Source organism: Astyanax mexicanus, unplaced genomic scaffold, assembly GCF_023375975.1.
Source record: "Astyanax mexicanus isolate ESR-SI-001 unplaced genomic scaffold, AstMex3_surface scaffold_38, whole genome shotgun sequence".
Lineage (NCBI taxonomy): Eukaryota > Metazoa > Chordata > Actinopteri > Characiformes > Acestrorhamphidae > Astyanax > Astyanax mexicanus.
In genome coordinates this window covers 1593464-1616512 of record NW_026040048.1, presented here as the reverse complement: position 1 = coordinate 1616512, position 23049 = coordinate 1593464, and the positions used below count along the sequence as shown (strand labels likewise).

Sequence of the window (23049 nt, the reverse complement as noted above, 5' to 3'; positions counted from 1 at the left end):
CTTAGCAGTGCTATTATGATCATAAACTTACCTCAGCATTGCTATTGCAATCATGAATTTACCTCAGAAGTGCTATTCTAATCAAACATTTACCTTAGCAGTTTTGTTCTAATCATGAATTTACAGCAATGCTGAATTTACAGCAATGCTATTCTAAACAATTTAGCTCAGCAGTGCTATTCTAATAATACATCAGCAATGCTATTTAAGCATACATTTAGCTCAGCTGTGTTATTGAATCATACATTTACATAAGCAGTGTTATTCTAAACCTATATTTACCTTAGCATCAATATTATAAATATATAATATCATAATTATCAGCAGTGCTATTTTAATAAAACATTTACCTCAGCAGTGTTAATCTATTATTTTTTATTTACATCCACAGTGCTATTAGAATCATATATTTACCTCAGCAGTGCTATTTTAATCATACATTTTCCTCAGCCACAATATTCTACTCATAAACTTATTTACATCCACAGTGCTATTAGAATCATATATTTACCTCAGCAGTGCTATTTTAATGATACATTTTCCTCAGCCACAATATTCTACTTATAAACTTACCTCAGCAGTGCTATTCTAATCCTAAATGAACCTCATCTGCGCTATTGTAATAACAAATGTACCTCAGCAGTGCTATTATAATTATAAATCTACCTGCAATTCTAATCATGAATTCATGCCAGCAATGCTATTCTAATCAGGAATTCACATCAGTAGTGCTATTCTAATTATAAATTTACCTCAACAATGACATTTTAATAATGAATTTTCCTCAGCAGTGTTATTTTACTCACACATTTACCTCTACAGGTCTGTTCTAATACTAAACTTACCTCAGCAGTGCTTCTCTAATCAAGAATTTATGTCAGCAGCGTTATTCTAATCATGAATTTACCTCAGTAATGACTTTCTAACCATACATTTCATAAATAAAATAAATAAATAAAATACCTTAAATAAAAAATAATAAAGGAGGATAATAAAATATGTAGAAAAACAGAAGGACTGCAGAAAAACACATTATATTGCTTTTATATAAAAGCCCTACTAAACACCAATTCAGATACAGTAGCTGTGATGGTCTGGCATGTGTGTGTGGTCTGAACAGCAGTCTCAGTCCGGCCCTGTGGCCTGGCGATGAGTAATACACAGTAAAGACATCAGATCAGACGTTAGATGACTTGTAGAGGAATTGTACAAAAGGAATGCTGATCTAGAAACACTTCCCCTATAGCTGACAGATACAATCAGACAAATCTCTCACAGCGTTCTCAGAATTTCTCCTCGTGAGGAGCAGGATCATGTGATGGATTCTGGAACGCGGTGTTATTCCGCAGTGCTCTCTTACTGCACGCGCTTCAGCTCCGCTCAGGAAAGCCAACCATAAATCCCCACTGCACCGCTGAGGTTTTGGCAAAGCTTAGCTCTTCAGGTGATTTATTGCCGGTGTTAAAATATCTCAGGCATTCAGCATGTGCCTGGAAGGACAGCTCAAAGAAGAGAGAGGCAATACACTAGATTACACAAAGCTGAGAGACGGCGGCGCGGTGCTGAGTGGAGGAAACAGAGCGGCCGGCGGAGTGAGTCATGATCCCGGGCTGAAGAACGAGGAGATGGGAATCTGCGTTTGCCAGAATGGGAAACGCTAATGAGGCTAACAGAGTTGTTCTTTGTGTGATACACAAAGGCACAGCAGAGTCCACCCAAGACCAGTCCGTGCTTTTATCTCGCTCCAGCTCCCAGCACACCTGAGCCAAGTAATTAGAGTGCTGGAGGTGCTGGAGGCTGATGTAAGGGAGAAGGAGGGCTGGCTGGAGGTCCTTGAAGGCCAGACTGGGACTCACAATGGAGGTACTGCTGAAAAGAGCCCATTAATGCTGGGCACATACTGCAGACCCAGTCCATCTGCACACTAACCGGGTTTCCAGGCCCACCGGTGGTCAGATATTTGTCTGAGTAAGACTGATGGCCTGAGCTGTGATCGTATAAACAGTATAATTTAATTGTCATAGTCTGATTAGGGCCTTGAGCTAAACTTAACCCAATTAAAACATGCAGTACAGACTGACAATAGCTGGACTATTTGATGTAGCTCCACATCTTTCAAGCATTAGTGGATTTTAATGGTTTTCTGCATGAACAAACTGTTCTTCTATAGGATGGAAAGGTTTGGACACAACATAAATTTAAAGTCATCCAAACTATGAGGAAAAATATACGGAAATATTTAGTAAACACAAACAAACAAACCAGACCAGAATATGTTTTATATTTCAGATTGTTCGAAATAGGCACCCTTTTTTGCACATCTTGGCAGCTTTGTGAGGTAGAGTCACCTGGAATTCAGGCTTTCAGTTAACAGCTGTGCTGATCTCCTCAAGAGTTAATTACTTGGATTTACTGTCCTCTTAATGTGTTTGAGAGCATCAGTTGTAAAGTTGAGAAGAGGTAGAGTTGGTATACAGTGAATAACTCTGTTTAAATGTAATTTCTTATAAGTCTGATCTGTGCATATTTAAGATTATTGCAGTTTGCATGGTGGGATACACCATGTAATATTGTTGATATCATTTAAATTTTCATTATGTAATTTGTTCTCTTCATTGTGCATTAATGTTAAAGACATAAAACAATTAAGAGGCACATGTGGAATTACACATGTTTCACATTTTTCTTCAGTAGAAATTTAATGGCTCACTTGGCTAGTCTCCAAAAATAAGTTTTGTCACAAGAACACACAAGAACTATGGGGCGGCCTAATGCCCTGCCACTACGAGCAGGAGGTCGCAGGTTCGAATCCTGTTCATGTAGCTCTGCCATCAGCTGCCGGCACTCAGAGGGAGCAAAATTGGCCCTGCTCCCTCCAGGTGGGTAGATGGCGCTCTCTCCTTGCAGTGAGTTTAAAATAAAAGGGTTCATATTAAGCAATTAAGTAAAATCTGAGTTTATAAATGTCTGATTAATTTTAAATATGAACTATATGAAATGCTTGGCGGTTTAAATTAGAGTTATAAACCTTAAATGTGCTCCAGCGTCAGATTACAGACCAATCAGCATGCAGTAGCAGGGATGCTAGTGTCTTTACTCTGTAAAACACATTTGCTGTAGGAAAATGGAATATCCAAATATGCTTTCTCATTTTTATTGTGTAAAATCTATTATACTACTTTGTAGAATTAAAGTAATGCTCAAATAAGTAGTTAGTTAGTATTTTTTTTTTATTTTTTAAAGTTGTTCGATTTTAGCTCAATTCGCTCCCATTTATAGTGGACCTACACACAGGCTCACTCTAGAGGTTAACAGTAATATAACAGAGGAAACAGACTCTCCATGAACAGCTCTGGTCTTGTAGAAATGTGTTTTAGACCCCACTGATCCCATTGGCTGTAGATTAGTAGTTACTGCTCTTGACTCTTAGTCGCAGACTGGATCAGATATTTAGCATGCCAAATATTTGTCTGGCAAGCGCCCAGATTTCCTGGATTTGCCTCCAAGCTGATTTTTTATTGGCTGACTGAAAAACTGGGCTAAAATAGTGTAGTGTGAACCTGGCATGAGAAGCCTTTCCAGATCTGTACCTTACTTCCTGATGATGAGTACAGATGTTGAGGCCCCCAACGCACTTGGCACTACCATATTTAGCGTACTGGTAGATGGTAGGTATGTACATGCCTTAACTGGGCCAAATTAGCCCTAAATCTTCTGATTTCTGTGTCTGCTACCTTCAATTAGCATCAGGGTCTGCAGCATCTGATTCCAGCGCATTAGCAACACTGCCGGCACTGATACAGATCTGAGCTTTCTGTGTAGCAGCTTTAAAAGAGCACCAGAGACAGGATTCTGCTGGAGTGTGCACTTGATCACTTAAACTGCTGCTGATCTAGACTGAGCATGAGATACTGAGACACAACCTCAGGGATAACAAACACCTGGGTGTAGATAAAGAGAATAGTCCATGCAGAATTGGTGAATTAGTGAAGAAATATCAGGGATATTATGCCAAGCTCCATTTCCAGTCCCTGAACTGGAATACATAAACACGGGTTCCACACTGCGCACACACACACACACACACACAAAACATTTACAAATGAACACATGTTCCCCCACCATAAAGTGAATTAGGTTCCAGCTGCTGCTGCTCCTACTGCTGGTGAGTGTGGAGTATAATCAATCACAGGCCCGTGATCCAACAGGAACGAACCACTAAAAATAAACTAGATCAAAAAGAATCAACTAACTATAACCCCAATTCCAAAAAAAAGATGGGATGTTGTATAAAGTCTAAATAAAAGTAATACAAACACAATGTAATGTTTTGCACATTTCAGCAACATCTAAATTCTTCATGAAAAAAATATTAAAGGCCCTATCGTGCACCCTGCGCAAGGCGCACAGTGTGGTGTGTTGCCATCGTACACCCCATCAACAGTCTATTTTCACTCCTTGCGCACGCCTCCTTAAAATAGCGTTGGGCTGTATGAATATATTAACGCCGATGGGCGTGGTGGTCTGGAAATGACGTGTGTTCAGGTGAATTTCTGGCATGTTTCTATCTTGGTGGCGGAAAAAAGACTTGAACTGAATCACGATCACCACGAGCGCTGCGCTCCAAAATACCACATATCATCACTTCCGTAGGACAAAACACCTGGATTAGCCTTCAGCACTCTATAAAACTATAAAACATGCTTAAAAAATGTGCACGGGAACTAGTTATTATTAGTTATTATCAATTATAAGTACACAGATTTAATAATTGTTTAATATAGTAGATCATATCATTATCATTCTGCTATTTGAGAATTTTAACAGATGCTTATTCTCAATCTTTCTCTATATAAAACCCTGCAGTTTAGGAAATAAAAAATGAAAAGTGAGAAGCACTTTGACTGATTATAAATGAATATTGTTTTACCTGCTCATTTAAATGAAAGCTATATGTTAGCACTCCTTTCTTATCACCACTGCACATTTATTAAAATATAAAATATATTAATTCATTAATTAAAATCTCGTCCAGCGCTCTAAAATACCACAGGGCGCCGAGTGGTCCAGCGGTATAAAGCACTGCCACTATGAGCGGGAGGTCGCAGGTTCAAACCCCCCGCTCATGCAGTTTTGCCATCAGCTGCAGGCGCTCAGAGGGAGCACAATTGGCCCTGCTCCCTCCGGGTGGGTAGATGGCGCTCTCTCCCCATCACGCTTAAAGGTGGCGCCGGGCGGCACGAGGCGTCTGTGAGCGGATGTATTGGAACCTGGCCGCTGTGCTTTCCTCTGAGTATGCTAGCTGCTCAGGCAATGATTCATCTGCAGCAGCTCAAAAAAAGGGGTGACTGACTTCACACGTGTCGGAGGAGGCGTGTGCTCGTCCGCATCCTCCAAGGGTCGCAGATGCCACCGGTGATGGGGACGCACAAAGGGGTGGGACAATTGGATAGCCAAATTGGGAGAAAATAATGAAAAAATATGAAATAAAATTAAAAAACAACCATCTTTACTGTTATTTAACCAAGTTAAAGAGCCGAGTTCAGAGCCAGGCTAAAATATAATATAAAACACATTTCAGTTAAATGAATTTAAGGTGAATAAGGTCCTGTAAAGTTAATCAAATGTTAAAATATAGTCAAATATAAAGAATATGTTGAGGTTTTGGTGAGCTGTTTTTTTAACGATTTGGAAATGAAACCAATGTCAGTTATTCTGCGCATCATGTGATTGTTTTAAATTATTATTATTTTTTAGAGTTTATATTTTATATTATTTTAATTTTGAGTTTGTTATTTATTTATTTATTTGTTTATTTATTTATTTATTTATTTCGTCTTATGTTTTATTTTGATTCCCATGTTTTTAGTTTATTATTATTCTATCATTTCTTATCATTCTGCATCTTAAAGGTAATGACTACAGACACACTGATTGGTTTATTTCACGTTACGCCCAAAACACACCCATGTATAACTGAGGGAATTAAAACAATTTTTTTGCGCTATTGGAGCTGCACAAGGCGTATTTTCCACGCTCTCACAAAACCAAAGACACAGGACACGCCCCTAAATCCAGCAGCGCAAAGCGCAATTACCTACTGCGCTATAAATCGCTAAATAGGGCCCTAACTCAATTACTTCACATTATTTGATATAAAAAGAGCATTCTAGAAATGTGGGGTCTCTCAGAAGCAAAGATGTGGAACAATTTATGAAAAAATCATGTTTCTTAACATCAGGATATCACTCCAGACTCCAGGTTCAAGAAACAAAGCTTATTATCAGTATTAGATGCTGGTGATCTTCAGGCACACAGGTGGATCTGAATAAAAAAAAAAACAGGCTGTACTGATTCTGTACTGAAAATAACTGCACACAACTTTTCACAACCACTTCCAGAAATCACTTTCTGTGAACAAATTCCACTGTGCTTCAATCCACTAATGGTGGTTTTGGAAACTACGGACACTGTGAGCTACACACTCAAAAAGACAGGGACCATCCAGCTTGTTATCAGCAAACAGTTCATAAACCTTTGAAGAGTCTTTGATGGTATGGGTATGGAGCTCACACATCTGGAAAGGCACAATCAATGCTGAACAGTGTAGAGGTTTTAGAACCTTGCACATTTCAGCAAGACAATGCTCAATCACCTGCTGCATCCATCACAACAGCTTGGCTTTGCAAAAATGAGTCCAGGTGCAGAACTGGCTCTCTTGCATTCCAGTCCTTTCAATAGTACCAATAGTAAACTTTCGGTGCATCGTGAATCATGGTGTTTAGTGGAGCGCTGTGTAGAAGTGTAGAGCACCGTCAAAGAAGGAGAAACATGAGAACAGGCCTCCTGCAGCTTCTGCTGCTGCTGCTCCTTGCTATACGAGTAACTATAGCCCTGTTTAAATACATTAATACTGTAGCTTAAGTGATTTTTTAAATGCACACTAAACTGAATGTATTTGTTAACTGGAGAACTGTGAGATTTGTGATAAACTGTGAAACAGCTGCTTAAATACAGTAATGTCTCTAATGGCTTCAGTAATAACATATTGTAAATTGATATTAAACTTGTGTTTTACTTGTGCAATAAAGCTTTGGTCTGTTTCAATTTCACCTGGTGCATGTTTAATTATCCAAAAGATATCTAAAAAAAATCTTAACCAGCAGTGTGAATATTTTATAACTCCATTGCTAATTATTATCATAACTAACTCCATTGCTAATTATTCCTCACCTATAACAGGTAATGGTTCAATTAGCATAATTCACTCGTTTTTCAGGAACAATTCATGTTCAAACTTTTTTAAATGTTTCACTACTTTATTACTTTTGAATGACCAACATATTTATTACAACATAACATTGAAATTTTGTTTTAGATTTTGTTTTTGCAGTGGTTGCAAATATGTGAGATGAACCATTTTTATATTATATGTTGATTACAATAATCAAGGCCAGCAGAAAAAGTTTAATACTGAAAAAAATACTTTTAACTATTTTTCCTAGATCTTTAAACTTTAAGACAGGTCAATTTCACCTGTGACATAGCAGGAGGGTTAAAATAATTAGTTTAGTAAAGCAAGCCGTGTTAAATCTCTTTCTAAGGTCTATTGTTTCAATTCTTTAGCTGTTTTTCTTTTAATGAAGTTTGATTTCTTCATATATTGTGTAATTTTGTGGGACAAAGTAAACCCAATTGTATTTAAAGACTTAATTTAAAGCCATAGTGTTTTATATTATATGTACTCCAAACACAAGTCACAAACCAATATAAAAGCCCAGTCATGCAAAATATATATATATAAATAAATAATAATAATTAAAAATACAGGGAAACCATCAGAATCTTGCAAAATACTGTGATATGCATTTTTGGTTACCGTCCAGCACTAAAATTATGGTGTTTAATGGACAATAATGGTATTTAGTGTAGAACAGTGGTGTTTAGTGGGGTGTTTGGTAAAGAGTATTGGTATTTTAGTCTTACACAGGACTAAGGAGACTATGCTAGTGAGCCATTTACAGTATTAACTTCACTCTCTCTCTCTCTCTAAGCGATCATCATCATAAATAATCTCTTCAGCATTGATTGACAGTTCTAAGATCGAGTTAAGTCCGCTGATTCACATTCTGACCTTTCCTGCTCTCAATCAAATCCTTTTCACCAGCACCACATACCACCCCATCCACCCCACCCCCTAACAGCCCAACCAGTGGTGTATGAGTGTGCAGCGATGGAGTGAGGGGCAAGAAAGAAGGAGAGAGGGGTGATGTTTACTCCCTTGGGGCAGAGAAGAGCTAATCACTGCAACCAATCTAAAAAATTGAGAGAGAGAGAGAGAGAGAGAGAGAGAGGCTAATACAGAAAGAGAAAGAACACAACAACAGAGAGAGAGAGAGAAAGAGAGAGAGAGATAGAGAGAAAGGAGAATGAGAGAGAGAGAGAGAGAGAGAGAGAGAGAGAGAGAGAGAGATCAGCAGTGTGTATTTGAGAAGCTCTGAGGTCGTATAGTATTTATCTGGGTGAAAAGCCTGAAACGAGAGCAGTCAGGGTTTATGGGGAGTTAGAGAGAATAAAGAGATGTCAAGAGAGGGATAAGGAAAGCGAGAGAGGGAGGGAGGGAGGAGGAGGAGAGGGAGAGAGAGGGCGAGGGAGGAGGAGAGAGTGAGGGAGAGAGCGAGAGAGGATAACTCTGGGTTCTGGGTTCTAAAGGCTCGCCAACAAATTACTACAAGTTAGCTGTTGATTTTCTGTCAGTGCGATTCTAGAAAAGCGTCAATCGCCAAGCCTGCAACATTAGCCGGCCTACAAAACACACACACACACACACACACACAGCAGCATACACACCGTAACAAGCCCACCCAAGTGGAAAGCTAAGAAGACAGCACTCAAAATGTTCTCACATATACGACACACACTCAAGCTCTTATACAATCACCCACAGCCTTCTATACCAACACACTCTCTCAGTGTATACATTATACTGGATGATGTGTATGTGGTAGACAATGGTGGAGTTTCATAGAAAAAGATGGTGTTGGATGGAGAATGATGGTATTTGGTGATGACAGTGAATTTGGTCTATGACAGTGTTCAATAGACAATAGCTGGGATTGATGGAGAAAGTTGGTACTTAGACGAGAATGGTGGGCGTTGGTGGATATAATAGAGTTCAATGGAGAATGGTGGTGTTTGGCAGATAATGGGTTTTGATGGAGGATTGTGGTGTTTGGTAGATAATGGGCTTTGATGGAGAATGATGGTGTTTGATACAGAAATACAGTGTTTGATGTAGAATGATAGTTTGTGTTGAAGATGATAGTGTTTAACGAAGAATGATGGTGTTTGGTAGAACATGGGCTTTGATGGAGAATGATGGTGTTTGATACAGAAATACAGTGTTTGATGTAGAATGATAGTTTGTGTTGAAGATGATTGTGTTTAACGAAGAATGATGGTGTTTGGTAGAACATGGGCTTTGATGGAGAATGATGGTGTTTGATAGAGAAATACAGTGCTTGATGTAGAATGATAGTTTGTGGTGAAGCTGATAGTGTTTACTGAAGAATGGTGGTGTTTGGTAGAGAGTGAGATTTGATGGAGAATGATGGTGTTTGATACAGAAATACAGTGTTTGATGTAGAATGATAGTTTGTGGTGAAGATGATAGTGTTTAACGAAGAATGATGGTGTTTGGTAGAACATGGGCTTTGATGGAGAATGATGGTGTTTGATAGAGAAATACAGTGTTTGGTGTAGAATGATGGTTTGTGGTAGAGATGATAGTGTTTAATGGAGACTGGTGGTGTTTGGTAGATATTGGGCTTTGATGGAGGATGGTGGTGTTAAATGAAGGCTGGTGGTGTTTGGTAGATAATGGGCTTTGATGGAGGATGGTGGTGTTTAATGGAGACTGATGGTGTTTGGTAGATAATGGGCTTTGATGGAGGATGGTGGTGTTTAATGGAGACTGATGGTGTTTGGTAGATAATGGGCTTTGATAGAGGATGGTGGTGTTCAATGGAGACTGGTGGTGTTTGGTAGATAATGGGCTTTAATGGAGGATGGTGGTGTTTAATGGAGACTGATGGTGTTTGGTAGATAATGGGCTTTGATGGAGAATGGTGGTATTTGATAGAGAAACAGGAAAGTTACAAACCAAAGAGACAAACCACTAGCAATCTTCTTTGTTATGAAGAATTCAGTCATAAAACATTGAAACTACATATTAAACTATAGTAATATAGTGCTAATTGTCACTTTTAACATGGAAAATGTTTACATTTGGTCACTTGAGCCACCATTTTACCAGTTATTCTTATACCCCTCGGTTTGAAGTGTGCCTCTAAAAAATCTCCATTTGAAGGGCTACCAAGCTCTATCCATCCTCCTACCCCTCCAGCCTAATAAGAATCTGGTATGTGGTAGGGCCAAGGGGATGGGGACATGGGGATTGGGACATTGGGATTGGGACATTGGGATATGGGATTGGACCTAACAGTATTTAGTGTAGAATGATGGTTTGTGGTGCAAAATGATAGTGTTTAATGGAGAATGGATGGTTTTTGGTAAAGAAAGTTTATGTTTTTGGAGAGTGTTAGTGTTTGGTGAAGACTGGTGATAATTGGTGTCTGCATGTTGAGTGTGTTTGTGTTCATGGTATCAGCTGGATTAACAGCTTGTTTAATTCATACACACACAAGGCATTACGCAACACACTGCTGTATTGAACGCACCGTGGGCAAAGAGAGTCACATCTACACACCACCAGTCTGTAATTCTACACTGAGCAGCTTACAGTGATCACAACTACAGTCTAGAAACATTTAACCCAACCTCAGGTGTGCTGAGAGTCCAGAGAACATACTGTACCTATAATTAATAGAGAGAGAGAGAGGGGTGGATAGAGAGAGAGAGAAAGGCCATGGATAGCAGAGAGAAGCATCAGAAATAATGAAATATGGACGAATAACACATTCCTGTTGAGAATACACTCTGTGTGTGTGTGTGTGTGTGTGTGCTCTGACTGATGATAGTCTCCACCCCTGGGGTGGCTTTCAAAGCAATGATATGAATAGCCAGTCAAAGCATGATGTCATGAGACGGGGTCAGGAAAAAAGTTTGTCCAAAGTCTCCAGAAAGACAAACGAGCTCCAGCGTTCCAGATCTGTCCATCACACCCAGCTGACTTTCAGAACAAGAGATCATGATATCTCTGATCTCTGAGTGCAAGAATGTGTAAGGATTACTGTACACTGGTACATTATACATTAATAACAATAAAAATAAAATACAGTGTGAATGAGTGTTTAAAAAAATATGATGGTGTTTGGGTGAAAGATGACGGAATTCGGATGGAGTGTGATTATTTCTGGGGAGTAAAATAGTGGAACATTGATATTGCTAGGTATAATATTAAGTTGGTGTAAAGTGATGGGTTTTGGGTGGAGAGTGATGGGGTTTGGGTGGAGAGTGATGGGGTTTGGATGGAGAGTGATGGGGTTTGGGTTGAGAGTGATGGAGTTTGGGTGCAAAGCAATAGGGTTTGGGTGAAGAGTGATAATGTTTTTGTGAAGAGTGATGGAACTTGGGTGGAGAGTGATGGAGTTTGGCTGGAGAGTGATGGAGTTTGGATTTAGAGTGATGGAGTTTGGATGTAGAGTGATGGAGTTTGGGTGGAGAGTGATGGAGTTTGGGTGGAGAGTGATGGAGTTTGGATGTAGAGTGATGGAGTTTGGGTGGAGAGTGATGGTGTTTGGATGTAGAGTGATGGAGTTTGGGTGGAGGGTGATGGAGTTTGGATGTAGAGTGATAGAGTTTGGGTGGAGAATGATGGAGTTTGGCTGGAGAGTGATGGAGTTTGGGTGGAGAGTGACAGGTTTTGGTGAAGAATGATGCAGTTTGAGTGGAGAGTGACAGGGTTTTGGTGGAAATTGATGGAGTTTGGATGTAGAGTGATGGAGTTTGGGTGGAGAATGATGGAGTTTGGATGTAGAGTGATGGAGTTTGGATGTAGAGTGATGGAGTTTGGGTGGAGAATGATGGAGTTTGGATGTAGAGTGATGGAGTTTGGGTGGAGAGTGATGGAGTTTGGATGTAGAGTGATGGAGTTTGGGTGGAGAGTGATGGAGTTTGGGTGGAGAGTGACAGGGTTTTGGTGGAAATTGATAAAGTTTGGATGTAGAGTGATGGAGTTTGGGTGGAGAGTGATGGAGTTTGGGTGGATGATGAGATGGAAGTATTAGTGGTGGTGCTGCAGTTGGTTCAGTAGCAGTGTTTATTAGCGTTAGCTAATGAGGAATAAGGAGGAGGTGCTGAGTGGAACTGCAGTTCCACCAGCAACCAGTGCGCATGACGTAGACACAGACATCAAAGAGATTCTTCTCCTCCAGCTTCTGATCAAATCTTTATGGACATGAATATTCATACGCTCTATGCATGCACGCACACACACAAACTCACACACACACTCTTACACACACACACACTCTTACACACACACACTCTTACACACACACTCTTACACACACACATTCTCACACACACTGGCATAGCCTGCTGGAGAAAATGCTGCTGTTTGTGTGAAGTTTGCGGAGAGACAGAAAGAAAGAAACAAAGAAAGAGAGAGAGAGAGAGAGAGAGAGAGAGAGACAGACACACAGACAGACAGAAAGAGAGAGAGAGAGAGAGAGACAGAAAGAGAGAGGAAGACAAAGAGACAGACAGATGCAAAAAGAGATACAGGCACAAGGAGACAGACAGAAAGGGAGAGAGAGATAGAAAGAAAGAGGCAGAAAGTGAGAGAGAAACAGACAGAAGGAGAGAGAGACAGAAAAAAGAGGCAGAAAGTGAGAAAGAAACAGAAAGAAGGAGAGAGAGACAGGAAAAGATGGGCACAAAGAGACAGACAGAAAGGAAGAGAGAAAGGCAGAAACAGAACCAAAGCAGACAAAGAGAAAGAGAGACAGGAAGTGACTGACAGAAAGAAAGAGAGAGAGACAGACAGAGAGAAAGAGAGACAGAAGCAAAACGAGAGACAGAAGCAAAAAGACAGACAGAAAGAGACTAGCAGAAAGAGGGTGACAGAAACGGAGAGTTAGAAAGAAAGACAGAGAGAGACCGATAGTGAGAGAAAGAAAAAGGAAGAGACAGAAGTAAAGAGACTGAAAGAGACAGAAACAGAAAAAAGAAAGACATGTAAATGTAAATTCATGGAAAACTCCCCCCCCACACACACACACACATACACATACACACACACACACACACACACACACTGCTGCCAGAAGCAGAACACATTCTCTCGAGTGACTTCTGAGAGTGCGGCAGTTTGAAATAATAAACACACAACAGATTATATATTTACAGCACACACACACATCCACACACACACACACACACACACACCTCCACACACACACACACACACACACACCCACATACACACACACACATCCACACACACACACACACACACACACACACACACACACACACACACACATTGAACAATTCAGAATCACTTTCATTAAAACTGAAAGGCATTCCATCACTGCATCAACAGATAGCTAACTCTCTCTCTCTTTCTCTCTGTTACACACACACACACACACACACACACACACACTCACACACTCACACACGTTTATAAGCCACTCCAGTTGAAAGACGTCAGCAGTTCCTTCTCCATTGTCCTAAACCACCAATTTTATTAGGTCAGTGCTGCATGCACACATATATGTGTGTGTGTGTGTGTGTGTGTGGTCGATAGCAGTGTTGGCTGGATATGCCCATGTTGGCCTGATTGGATTTCTCAGAGCTAATCAATAGAATCCCCTCTTTCTCTTTCCGTCCACATACACACACACACACACACACACACACCAGCATACTTATAGACACATAGACCACACACACACATAGATATATAGAGTATTTATGTATGTGCACCATATGAACAAAAGTATTGGGACATCAGTCCTATTCTGTTGGCAGTACTCTCCACAGGGACTAGACAAGCTGCGAGTGTGCATTTCCACATCTGTGTCAGCAATCCAAATATCCCACCTGTCACAGAAGTTTCGGGAGCCTCCCATATTTTAATAGGGTCTATTTAATGCCCCCAAATTATATACAATATTTTGGAATTTTTTTTTTTTTTTTTTTTAGAGCAAGCGAGAGAGAGAAAGACACACACACATAGTGAGAGAGTGACAAGTACAGCATCCTGATTGGCCTCTTTTCATGCCTAGTTGACCAATGAGGTTTCTGTGTGGGTGAGGCTTTGCAGTTTTGTTTGATTTGTCGTGAAAAAAAGAGAAATGCTGTGACATGACAGTTTAAAATTGATATATGATATAAAAGTACAGATTGAAAAAAAATCTAAATAATTATTTTCATTACTTTAGCCAAACAAATGTTCAAATTTTTTTCCCTGGAAACATGATCAGTTTCTCCGATTTTACTATTTAAAGGTGTGTATCTGAGTAAAATGAACAATTTTCTATAAACTACTGACAACATTTCTCCCAAATACCAAATATATTTTTATTATTTAGAGCATTTATTTTATTTTTCTTGAAGTGCTCTCCACCAGTCTTACACACTGCTTTTGCTTTTTGATCTTATGCCAAAATCCTGATGCAAAAAAATCAAGCAGTTCAGCTTTGTTTGATGGCTTCCTCTTCCTCTTGATTATATTCCAGAGGTTTTCAGTGGGGTTCAGTTCTTTCAGAGTTGTCAGTAGTTTATAGAATAAAACAACAATGTTTATTTTACTTAAACATAAACCTATGAATAGCAAAATCAGAGAAACTGATATTAAAAAGAAGGGGTCTCTTAATTTCCTTCGAAGCATGAAGTATGTATATTTTTAGTGTGAGTTGTTTGTTTTAGTGGTGGGATAACAAGCTCACAGAGCTATAATATATTCAATCTGATATACTGGTTTGAAAAAGTATTTGACCCCTTACAGATTTCTTTTGTTTTTGCATTTTTGTTCTACTTACATTTTTTAGATTATCAAACACACTTCAATATCAGACAAATATAACCCCTGAGTAAATATAAAACACACTTTTTAAATTATGATTTCATTTATTAAGGGAAAAAAAATCTATCCAAACTAATCTAGCCCTGTGTGAAAAAGTGTTTGCCCCCTATAAATTGACTGTGATTAAGCACATTTTTTCATCACTATCCACAACCAGGCCTGATTACTGCCAGAGCTGTAGAATCAAGAAATCACTTAAATCAAATAGAACCTGTCTGAAAACACGAAGCAGCTAAAAGATCTCAAAAAGAAAACACATTATGCCGAGATCTGAAGAAATTCAAAAACAGATGAGAAAACAAAGTCATTGACCACATATCGTTCACAAATGGAGCAAACATGGAACACTAGTAAACCTTCCGAGGAATGGCCATCTGACTGAAATTGTTCGAAAAGGGCATGGACAACTCATCCAGGAGGTCCCAAAAGAACAACATTTAAAGAACTGCAGGTCTCACTTGCAACAGTTAAGATCAGTGTTAATGATTCAATAATAAGAAAGAGACTGGTCGAAAATGGTCTCCATTGAAGAGTTCCAAGATAAAAAACACTGCTGACCAAAAAGAACACAAAGACCCATCTCACAATTACCAACAAACTAATCCCCAGGACTTTGAGTAAATATTCGTGACAAAAAGAGGAACTTTTTGGAAGGTTTGTGTTCTGTTACATCTGGAGTAAAACTTACACATGATTTCAGCAAAAGAATACATCATATTAAACGTAAAACATGGTGGTGGTAGTGTGATGGTCTTAACTTGCTGTAATAGATGGAATACTAATAAGATTTCTGCTGTTTTCCAGACAATCCTGAAGAAGAATCTCCGACCACCTGTTCATGGCCTCAAGCTCAGGCGTATCCTGGTTCTGCAGCAGGACAATGACCCAAAGCACGCAAACGAGTCCACCTCTGAATGGTTTGGCCTAGTCAAAATCTGATTAGGATGCTGTGGATGATCTTAAACAGGATGTTTATGCTCAAAAACTCTACAATGTGTCTGAATTCACAATTCTGTAAAGAAGAGTGGAACAAAATTCCTCCACAGAGATGTAAAAGAGTCATCGACAGTTATCACTAAAGCTTGATTGCAGTTGTTGCTGCCAAGAAAAGCACAACAATTTTTTTTTGGTTTAGAGGCAAACAGCTTTTTACACAGGGCTAGATTGGTTTGAACTGTTCTTTCTAATTAAATGAGAAAAAAAGTGTCTATGGCCAAATAATGTTCAGTGTTAAGAGTGAGCTCTGAAACAAGTCCAGCTGTCAGCCACTAAATTATGATAGCTTCATATGTTCACCTTAATAAATCACTGTAGTTCTGCCCCAGTGTATATCACTTTCTCTCTCTCTCTCTCTTTCTCTCATTATCATGTTCTTGCCGCTGTGCTGCAAGTCTAAGATCTTACACTGGTGGATCACCTGTGTGAAATCTGAAAGCAGCTTTATGTCAGTTATATGAGGTAGAGTTACAGGTATACAGTGAATAACTCTATTTATCTATCTATCTACTCAACCAAGCAAAGTAAAAACTACTTTATGAAATGAAGGTCAGCCAATCCGAAACATTTCAAGAAGTATGAATTGCAGTCACAAAGACCATCAAAAACGTTAAGATGAAACTGGCCCTCATCAGGACTGCCCCAAGAAAGGGAGACCAAGAGTTACATCTGTTTCACAGGATACATTCAGCCTCAGAAAACACAACAGTAGTCTGGATAACATTAGTATTATTATATATAATATTACAATGAAGGAAAAAACCCTGAGTGTTATGATTCCTGCAGTGTGCTCCTAGCCAGAGAATCCAACTCTCACCCATACACTCACAATCACACTAATTTAAACACACACACACACACACCCATACTCACACACACACACACACACACACACACACAGCTAGGGTAATTTAGCAGAGTCAACTCACCTACAGTATGAAGTAGGAAACCCGGAGGAAACCAGCACAGATATAGACAGAACACACCAAACCTTATCATTCAGTTATGTGCCATAAAAGATACACCACCTAAATCACAACCCAAAACACTACCATTAACACTACCCAAAGCACCAACCAAAACACCACCATAAACACCACCTAAATCAAAACCCAAAACACTACCATAAACACCACCCAATATACCACCAAAAACACCACCTAAATCACAACCCAAAACACTACCATAAACACCACCCAATATACCGCCTAAAACACCACCTAAATCACAACCCAAAAACCACCATAAACCCCCATTAAATCACAACCCAAAACACCACATAAAACACCACCCAAAACACCTTCTAAACATCACCTAAAACACCACCATAAATACCACTATAAACACCACATAAAACACCACCTTAAATACCACCTAAACCACAACACATAACACCACATAAAACACAGCCTTAAATACCTAATAACTGAAACACAACCCAAAACACCAAAAAACACCACCTAAACACCACCTCATACACCTCCCACGCTTTAAACATACGCACAAGCCCTCTAATCTCTGCTGATCACAACATGAGTGCAACAGTACATCATCAAAAACACACACACATGGGTAATCAGTGTATGCTTTGAAATAGAAGTGACCTTATCTTGTAAAAAAAAAAACAAATTAAAAAACAAATGTTTAAACAGTTATTGTAAGAATCTTGTCAATCTGCCTGCTACGACACATATCAGCAAAAAATATAACAATAGAAAAGCATAAAGTATTTATTATAGCTTCATGTATAAATGAACACTCTAGAAAACACCTGTGTGAACTGTGTGAGTTTTCAGTGTAATACAGTGTGTGTGTATGTGTGTGTATTGTCCCCCTTATTGTCTCAAATCAAACACTAAACACTAAAATGTGCAGGACAGGAGGTTCTCCAATCAGGATCAGGGTTGGGAGCCAGTCAGTCAGCCTGGTTATGTATTTCAGTGTGGTAATGCCGTGTTGAACATTATGTTGTCATTATGTTACCTAAAATAATGACCTAGTACTATAAAGAGGTCACACAGAGGCTTTGTTCACTGTATCACAAACACTGAACACTGGACAAACTGGGACCATATAGCCAAACACACCACAGGAAATATGCTAGTGTGTAAACTTGTGAAGGCAATTTTGGCTTCGTGCAACACTCACAAACTTAGTTTCACATGAAGTTTCGCAGAGGCACTGAAGCTGGAACTTATTAATGTACTTATTTAAGTAATATCTATAACCTGTTCAGTATGCTGGTCTTAAATAGTCTTTTTTAGAACTTCAACACCATCATGGAACCCTAAAACCCTAAAAACTCTCAGGTGGCCAATTCAACATCTCATCTCTTACTGGGCCAAACATTGGGCAGCCATATACTTTGCACAGATGAATAATGACCTGCAGTAGTGACCACAGCATTAACACCAGTCCCCACCAGTGTTCTCACAATCAACACACACTCACTAACACACACATAAACAGAGAGTAAGAGTCTCTAACCTGGAGTTGCTCATGTCAGTCTGCCCTCCTTGACTCTTCTCCAATCCCAGTTTGGTGAAGATGCCCACCAGCACCATAATGGCCACCACTCCACAGATGATGTAGACGATCATGTGAGTGCGGTCCCGGTCCTGCTGCTGCTGGACCTCGGTGACCGGGGCCACCGGTTTGCCCGTGTTGGCCCAGACGGGTGTGTCGTAGTTGGAGCAGGAGGTCTGGTCCAGGCTGTGGGCTTTAAACTGGCAGCAGAAGCGGTAGAAGCAGGAGCCGCAGCAGAACAGGTAGATCCCCGCGTTACAGTTAAACGGAGGGTCCCACTGACCCATCACGTCATAGTATCCCCAACAACGGCTCCCCGACGCCGGCACTTCCGTCTCCGACCCCGGAGTCGTCAGGGTCAGCTCCGGCGCGCCCGACGGCCCGGTCGTCTGATTGGCCGCCTGGGCGTCCGTGGTAACGGAGTTTTGGGTGTAAGAAGGTTCTCCACACAGCAGGACCAGAGATACCAGAGCACAGAGATAAAAACAGCAGGCCATCTTCACTCTTCACTCCTTCTTACTCTTCTTCACTGTTCCTCCACTCAGACCACCAGCCCCAGCCCACTCAGACAAACAGCACTACAGTCAGAGAGAGAGCGAGAGAGAGAGAGAGAAAGGGAGAGAGAGAGAATGAAGGGCAATCAATTTAACATCCCACCAACACTACAGATCTATCCTCACCAGCTCAGAGCATCACTGACATCACCTCACATTGTAACAAAGAGAGAAAGAGAGAGACAGAGAGAGAGAGAGAGGAGAATGACAAAAGAGAAGAGGAAGAGCAACAAATGGAGATGAACAAGTGGAAAAAAGAGAGGAGATACAATGAAGAAGAGGTAAAAAAAAGGTAAAAAAAAAAAAAGAAAAGTAGTTGCAAGGAAGTAGGAAAGAAAGAAATGCCAATGGGAACAAGAAAAAAGAAAAAGGACATATAAAAAGGACAAAAAGAAAGGAAGGAAAACAGAAAAAAGAAATGAAAGAAGAAAAAGATACAAAAAGAAAAAAAGAACGGAAGGAAGGAAGAATGGTAATATGGAATAAGAAAAAAAAGAAAGTATACAGAAACCTTAGACAGAGATAGACAAGTAGAGACTGAGAAGAGTAAACCAAGAAGAAAGATAGACAAAAGTTGAAAAGAGAGACAGAGAGCTGTACAGAAAGTGTGTATGTGTGTGTGTGTGTCCTCACACACTCCCAGTGGTCCAATCAGCTGCTCTCCTGCTTCATCCACGCCTCTCCTTAAGGAAACCAGAGCCGGACCCTCGTCTGTGTGTGGTTAACAGAACCCAGCCGTTTCAGAGGAGATATCAGAACTCATCCGTATCCGAGGCGATTTCTGTCCCACCAAAGTCTCAGCAGAAGTCAGGAGGGGGTGCAGGGGGTCCGCACGCTCGCCCCTCGTGCACCTCATTTTAAGACAGATGGGTTTGTTTAAACCCTGTTTATCAGCACACCTGTCCCTCGTCGCCCGGCAACCGTCCCGTCTCACCTGCTCCAGCTGTGCTCACACCTGTGGTCAGAGATCACACACACACGGTCACACACGCAGCCTGTTGACAGCAGGACTGAGACTGTGTGTTTGACACACTTCTTTGTAGGAAGGGACGTGCGCGTGTGTATGGGTGTATGGGTGTATGGGTGTGTGTGTGTGTGTGTGTGTGTTTGATCCTGTTCTTCGCAGAGTCTGAGTGTGTGTTTGAAGTGTTTATCTACAGCAGCAGAGCCGGACCCCTTACAGTCAGCCCTCGCCTTATCCCTCCCTGTGTGTGTGTGTGTGTGTGTTTGCACGTGTTTGTGTGTGTGTGTGTGTGTGTGTGTGTGTGCATGTATTTTAATGAGCTCATGCTGCAGCCAGCACAGATCACACACTCCCTGCTGAAGCAGTGTGTGTGATTCTAAAACACAGCAGACTTCACACACCCCTTCAGTGGGAGGTGGCTGGGCTGTGAAGATCAGACAGGTGGAGGAGAAGAAGGAGGGGAAGCAGGTGGAAGAGGGGTGAAGTAGGAGGTGGTGGAGAAAGAGATGGAAGAGAAAGTTTCTAAATTTTGGGATCAATAAAGTGTCTATCTATAAGTGGAGAACAAGGTGGAGTTGGAGGAGAAAGAAAAGGTTGTGGAAAAGAAGAAAGAAAGGTGAGATGAAGGTGGAGGATGAAGAGGTAGAGGATAAGGAGGAGGTAAAGGTGGGTGAGGTGGAGGTTGGGGACGTTGTGAAAGAGGAGGAGGTGAAGGTGAAGAAGGAGCTGGAAGTGATAAAGGATGAGGAGGTGAAAAGGTGAAGGAGGAGGAGGTGAGAAGGAGAGAATGACGAGAAAGAGAAGGACAAAGAGGATGGGGAAGTGGAGGAGAAAAAGGTAGTGGATGTGGAGAAATTGGAAAGGAGGTGGAGGTAGAGATGGGCAAGTAGTGTTTGGGGAGGACAAGGTGTAGGTAGAGAAAGTGGAGGAGAAGGATTAGGAGGAGGACATCAGGGTGAAGGATGAGAATCAGGAGGTGGAGGATGAGGTGGATGATGAGGACAAAGAGGTGGAGGTGGAGGGGAGTAGGAGGAAATCAAGGTGCATTTAGAGGAGGTGGAGAGAGAAGGGGGTCTAGGTGGAGGATGAGAACGATGAGGTTGAGGGGGTGGGGGTGGGAGGAGGACATCAAGGTGGAGGAAGAGGATGTGTAGAAGGAGGACGTCTAGGTGGAAGTGAAGGATTAGAACAAGGAGATGGAGGAGGTGGAGGATGGAGAGGTGGAAAAGGATGAGCAGCAGATCTGTACAGAGCCAGATCTGATGATAAAGATATAAATTTAATCAGAAGATTAAAGTTTATGGGGTTAAGTTTTCTGGGCAGAGATTAAATCTAGTTGATTATATATTTTTCTTCTAAAATATCCATATAAAATGCAGTTTAGTCCAAGATTAGTCTTAATCCCTGAAAACTGACCCTTAATGTTTAAGTGTTAATCAGTGTTTAGATCCCTTATGATTCTGTTTCCATCTGGCTCAATTTCTCTCTCTCTCTCTCTGTCTCTCTCTCTCTTTCTCTCTCTATTTCTCCCTCTCGCTCTCTCTCTGTTTATCTCACACTTAAAAAAAACACACTCACTAACACACACACACACACACACACACAACTATGTATGTGAGCGATATCTGCACAATAGTACAGATAACAAAAAGCTCTGCAAGTGTCTGTATGTGTGTGTGTGTGTGTGTGTGTGTGTGTGTGGTGTTGAAGCCAATCTCTGCATCAGTATTGTTCCCCCTCAGCCAGCTCTTTCAGATTGAGTGAGAGAGAGAGAGAGAAAGGAGGGAGATATAAACTAATCAAAAAAGAGAGCAATTAAGAGGGATTGAGACAAAAGGAGAATAACAAAAAAGCAAATAAAGATAAAATATAAGAATTAATTAGGGGGAAAAAAAGAAAAATAAGAGAAAATAGAGAAAATGTATATAAATCTCTCTCTCTTTCTCTCTCTCTCTCTCTCTCTCTCTCTCTATTCCATATGTAAATGTAAAGAGAGACAGAGAGCTGTGTGGAGGTAGAGAGCGGTGCAGTGGTGCAGTAGAGAGAGAGCTCTTACCCGGGCTGAGTGTGCTTTAGGAAAACAGGCATACTGTATATAGTGATATATGTATATCAGGTTTATAGATATATCTTATATTGTATGTGTTTTCTCTCTGCGGCTGACGGAGAAACCAGGGTTCTACCTCCTCCCTCTCTCTTTCTCTCTTTCTTTCCTCCCTCGCTTTATCTCTCCTCTGGCTGTGCTGCAGAGCCGAGTGTGTCTCCTGGACCAGCTCAGGAACGAATGATGGCTCTGTTCCCCCTCTCTCTCCCGCTCTCTCTCTCCCGCTCTCGCGCGCGCCCTCCCTCCCTATTTCACGAGCGAATGAGCGCACCTCTCTCTCTCTCTCCCTCTCTCTCCCTCTCTCTCCCCCATCCCCTTTTCCTCTGTCACTATATTTTCTCCGTGGCTCCGTCATTGACACTTCCTCTCTCTCTTTCTCTCTTTCTCTCCTCCTCCTTTCTTTCCCCTGATAATTTCACTCCAAAAACCCTCTCACTCTCGCGCATCTCTTTTCCCGCCTTTTCACTACCTTCTCTCTCTCTCTTTCTCTCACGCGCTCACACTGTTGCTCTTTTCGTTCTATCGCTCTGTTCTTTCTTTGATTCTCACTTTGTTTACCTGCCCTCCTTTCCCCTCAACACACTCGCCTGTCCCTCACTGCGTGCACGTGTGTGCGCGTGCGTGTGTGTGTGTGCGCGCGCGCTGTGGGGCTAGGCTGAGATGATGCGCACAGAGGATTAGAGGAAGAGAGAAATGAAGAAGAGGAAAGAGCGGGAAAGAAGTGGATGATGGGGGAACAGCGACAGCACTGACCTAGAGAGAGAAAGAGAGAGAGAGAGAGAATGATGGAATTACTGTGGGGAAAAAAAGGAGAAAGGAAAGGACAGATAAGAGAGACACACTCAGAGCA

General features: G+C 40.9%; 1 protein-coding gene across 3 annotated transcripts in view; it reads right to left on the bottom strand.

Annotated features, from left to right (window-relative positions):
* LOC125794066 (protein shisa-8-like) overlaps positions 1 to 22385 on the bottom strand; it is a 124210-nt gene extending 101825 nt beyond the window's left edge. For 2 of the 3 annotated variants that reach the window (XM_049473503.1, XM_049473505.1), the window contains exons 1-3: positions 22152 to 22385; positions 19765 to 20086; positions 18539 to 19155 (exon numbers count right to left, since the gene is read on the bottom strand). In XM_049473503.1, coding sequence (XP_049329460.1) covers positions 18539 to 19074 — 536 coding nt within the window. In that variant the 5' untranslated portion in view covers positions 19075 to 19155; positions 19765 to 20086; positions 22152 to 22385. Of the gene's footprint in view, positions 1 to 18538; positions 19156 to 19764; positions 20280 to 22151 lie in introns of those variants that run through there. The other variant, XM_049473504.1, reaches the window with a different exon arrangement.
* Positions 22386 to 23049: the final 664 nt, after the last annotated feature.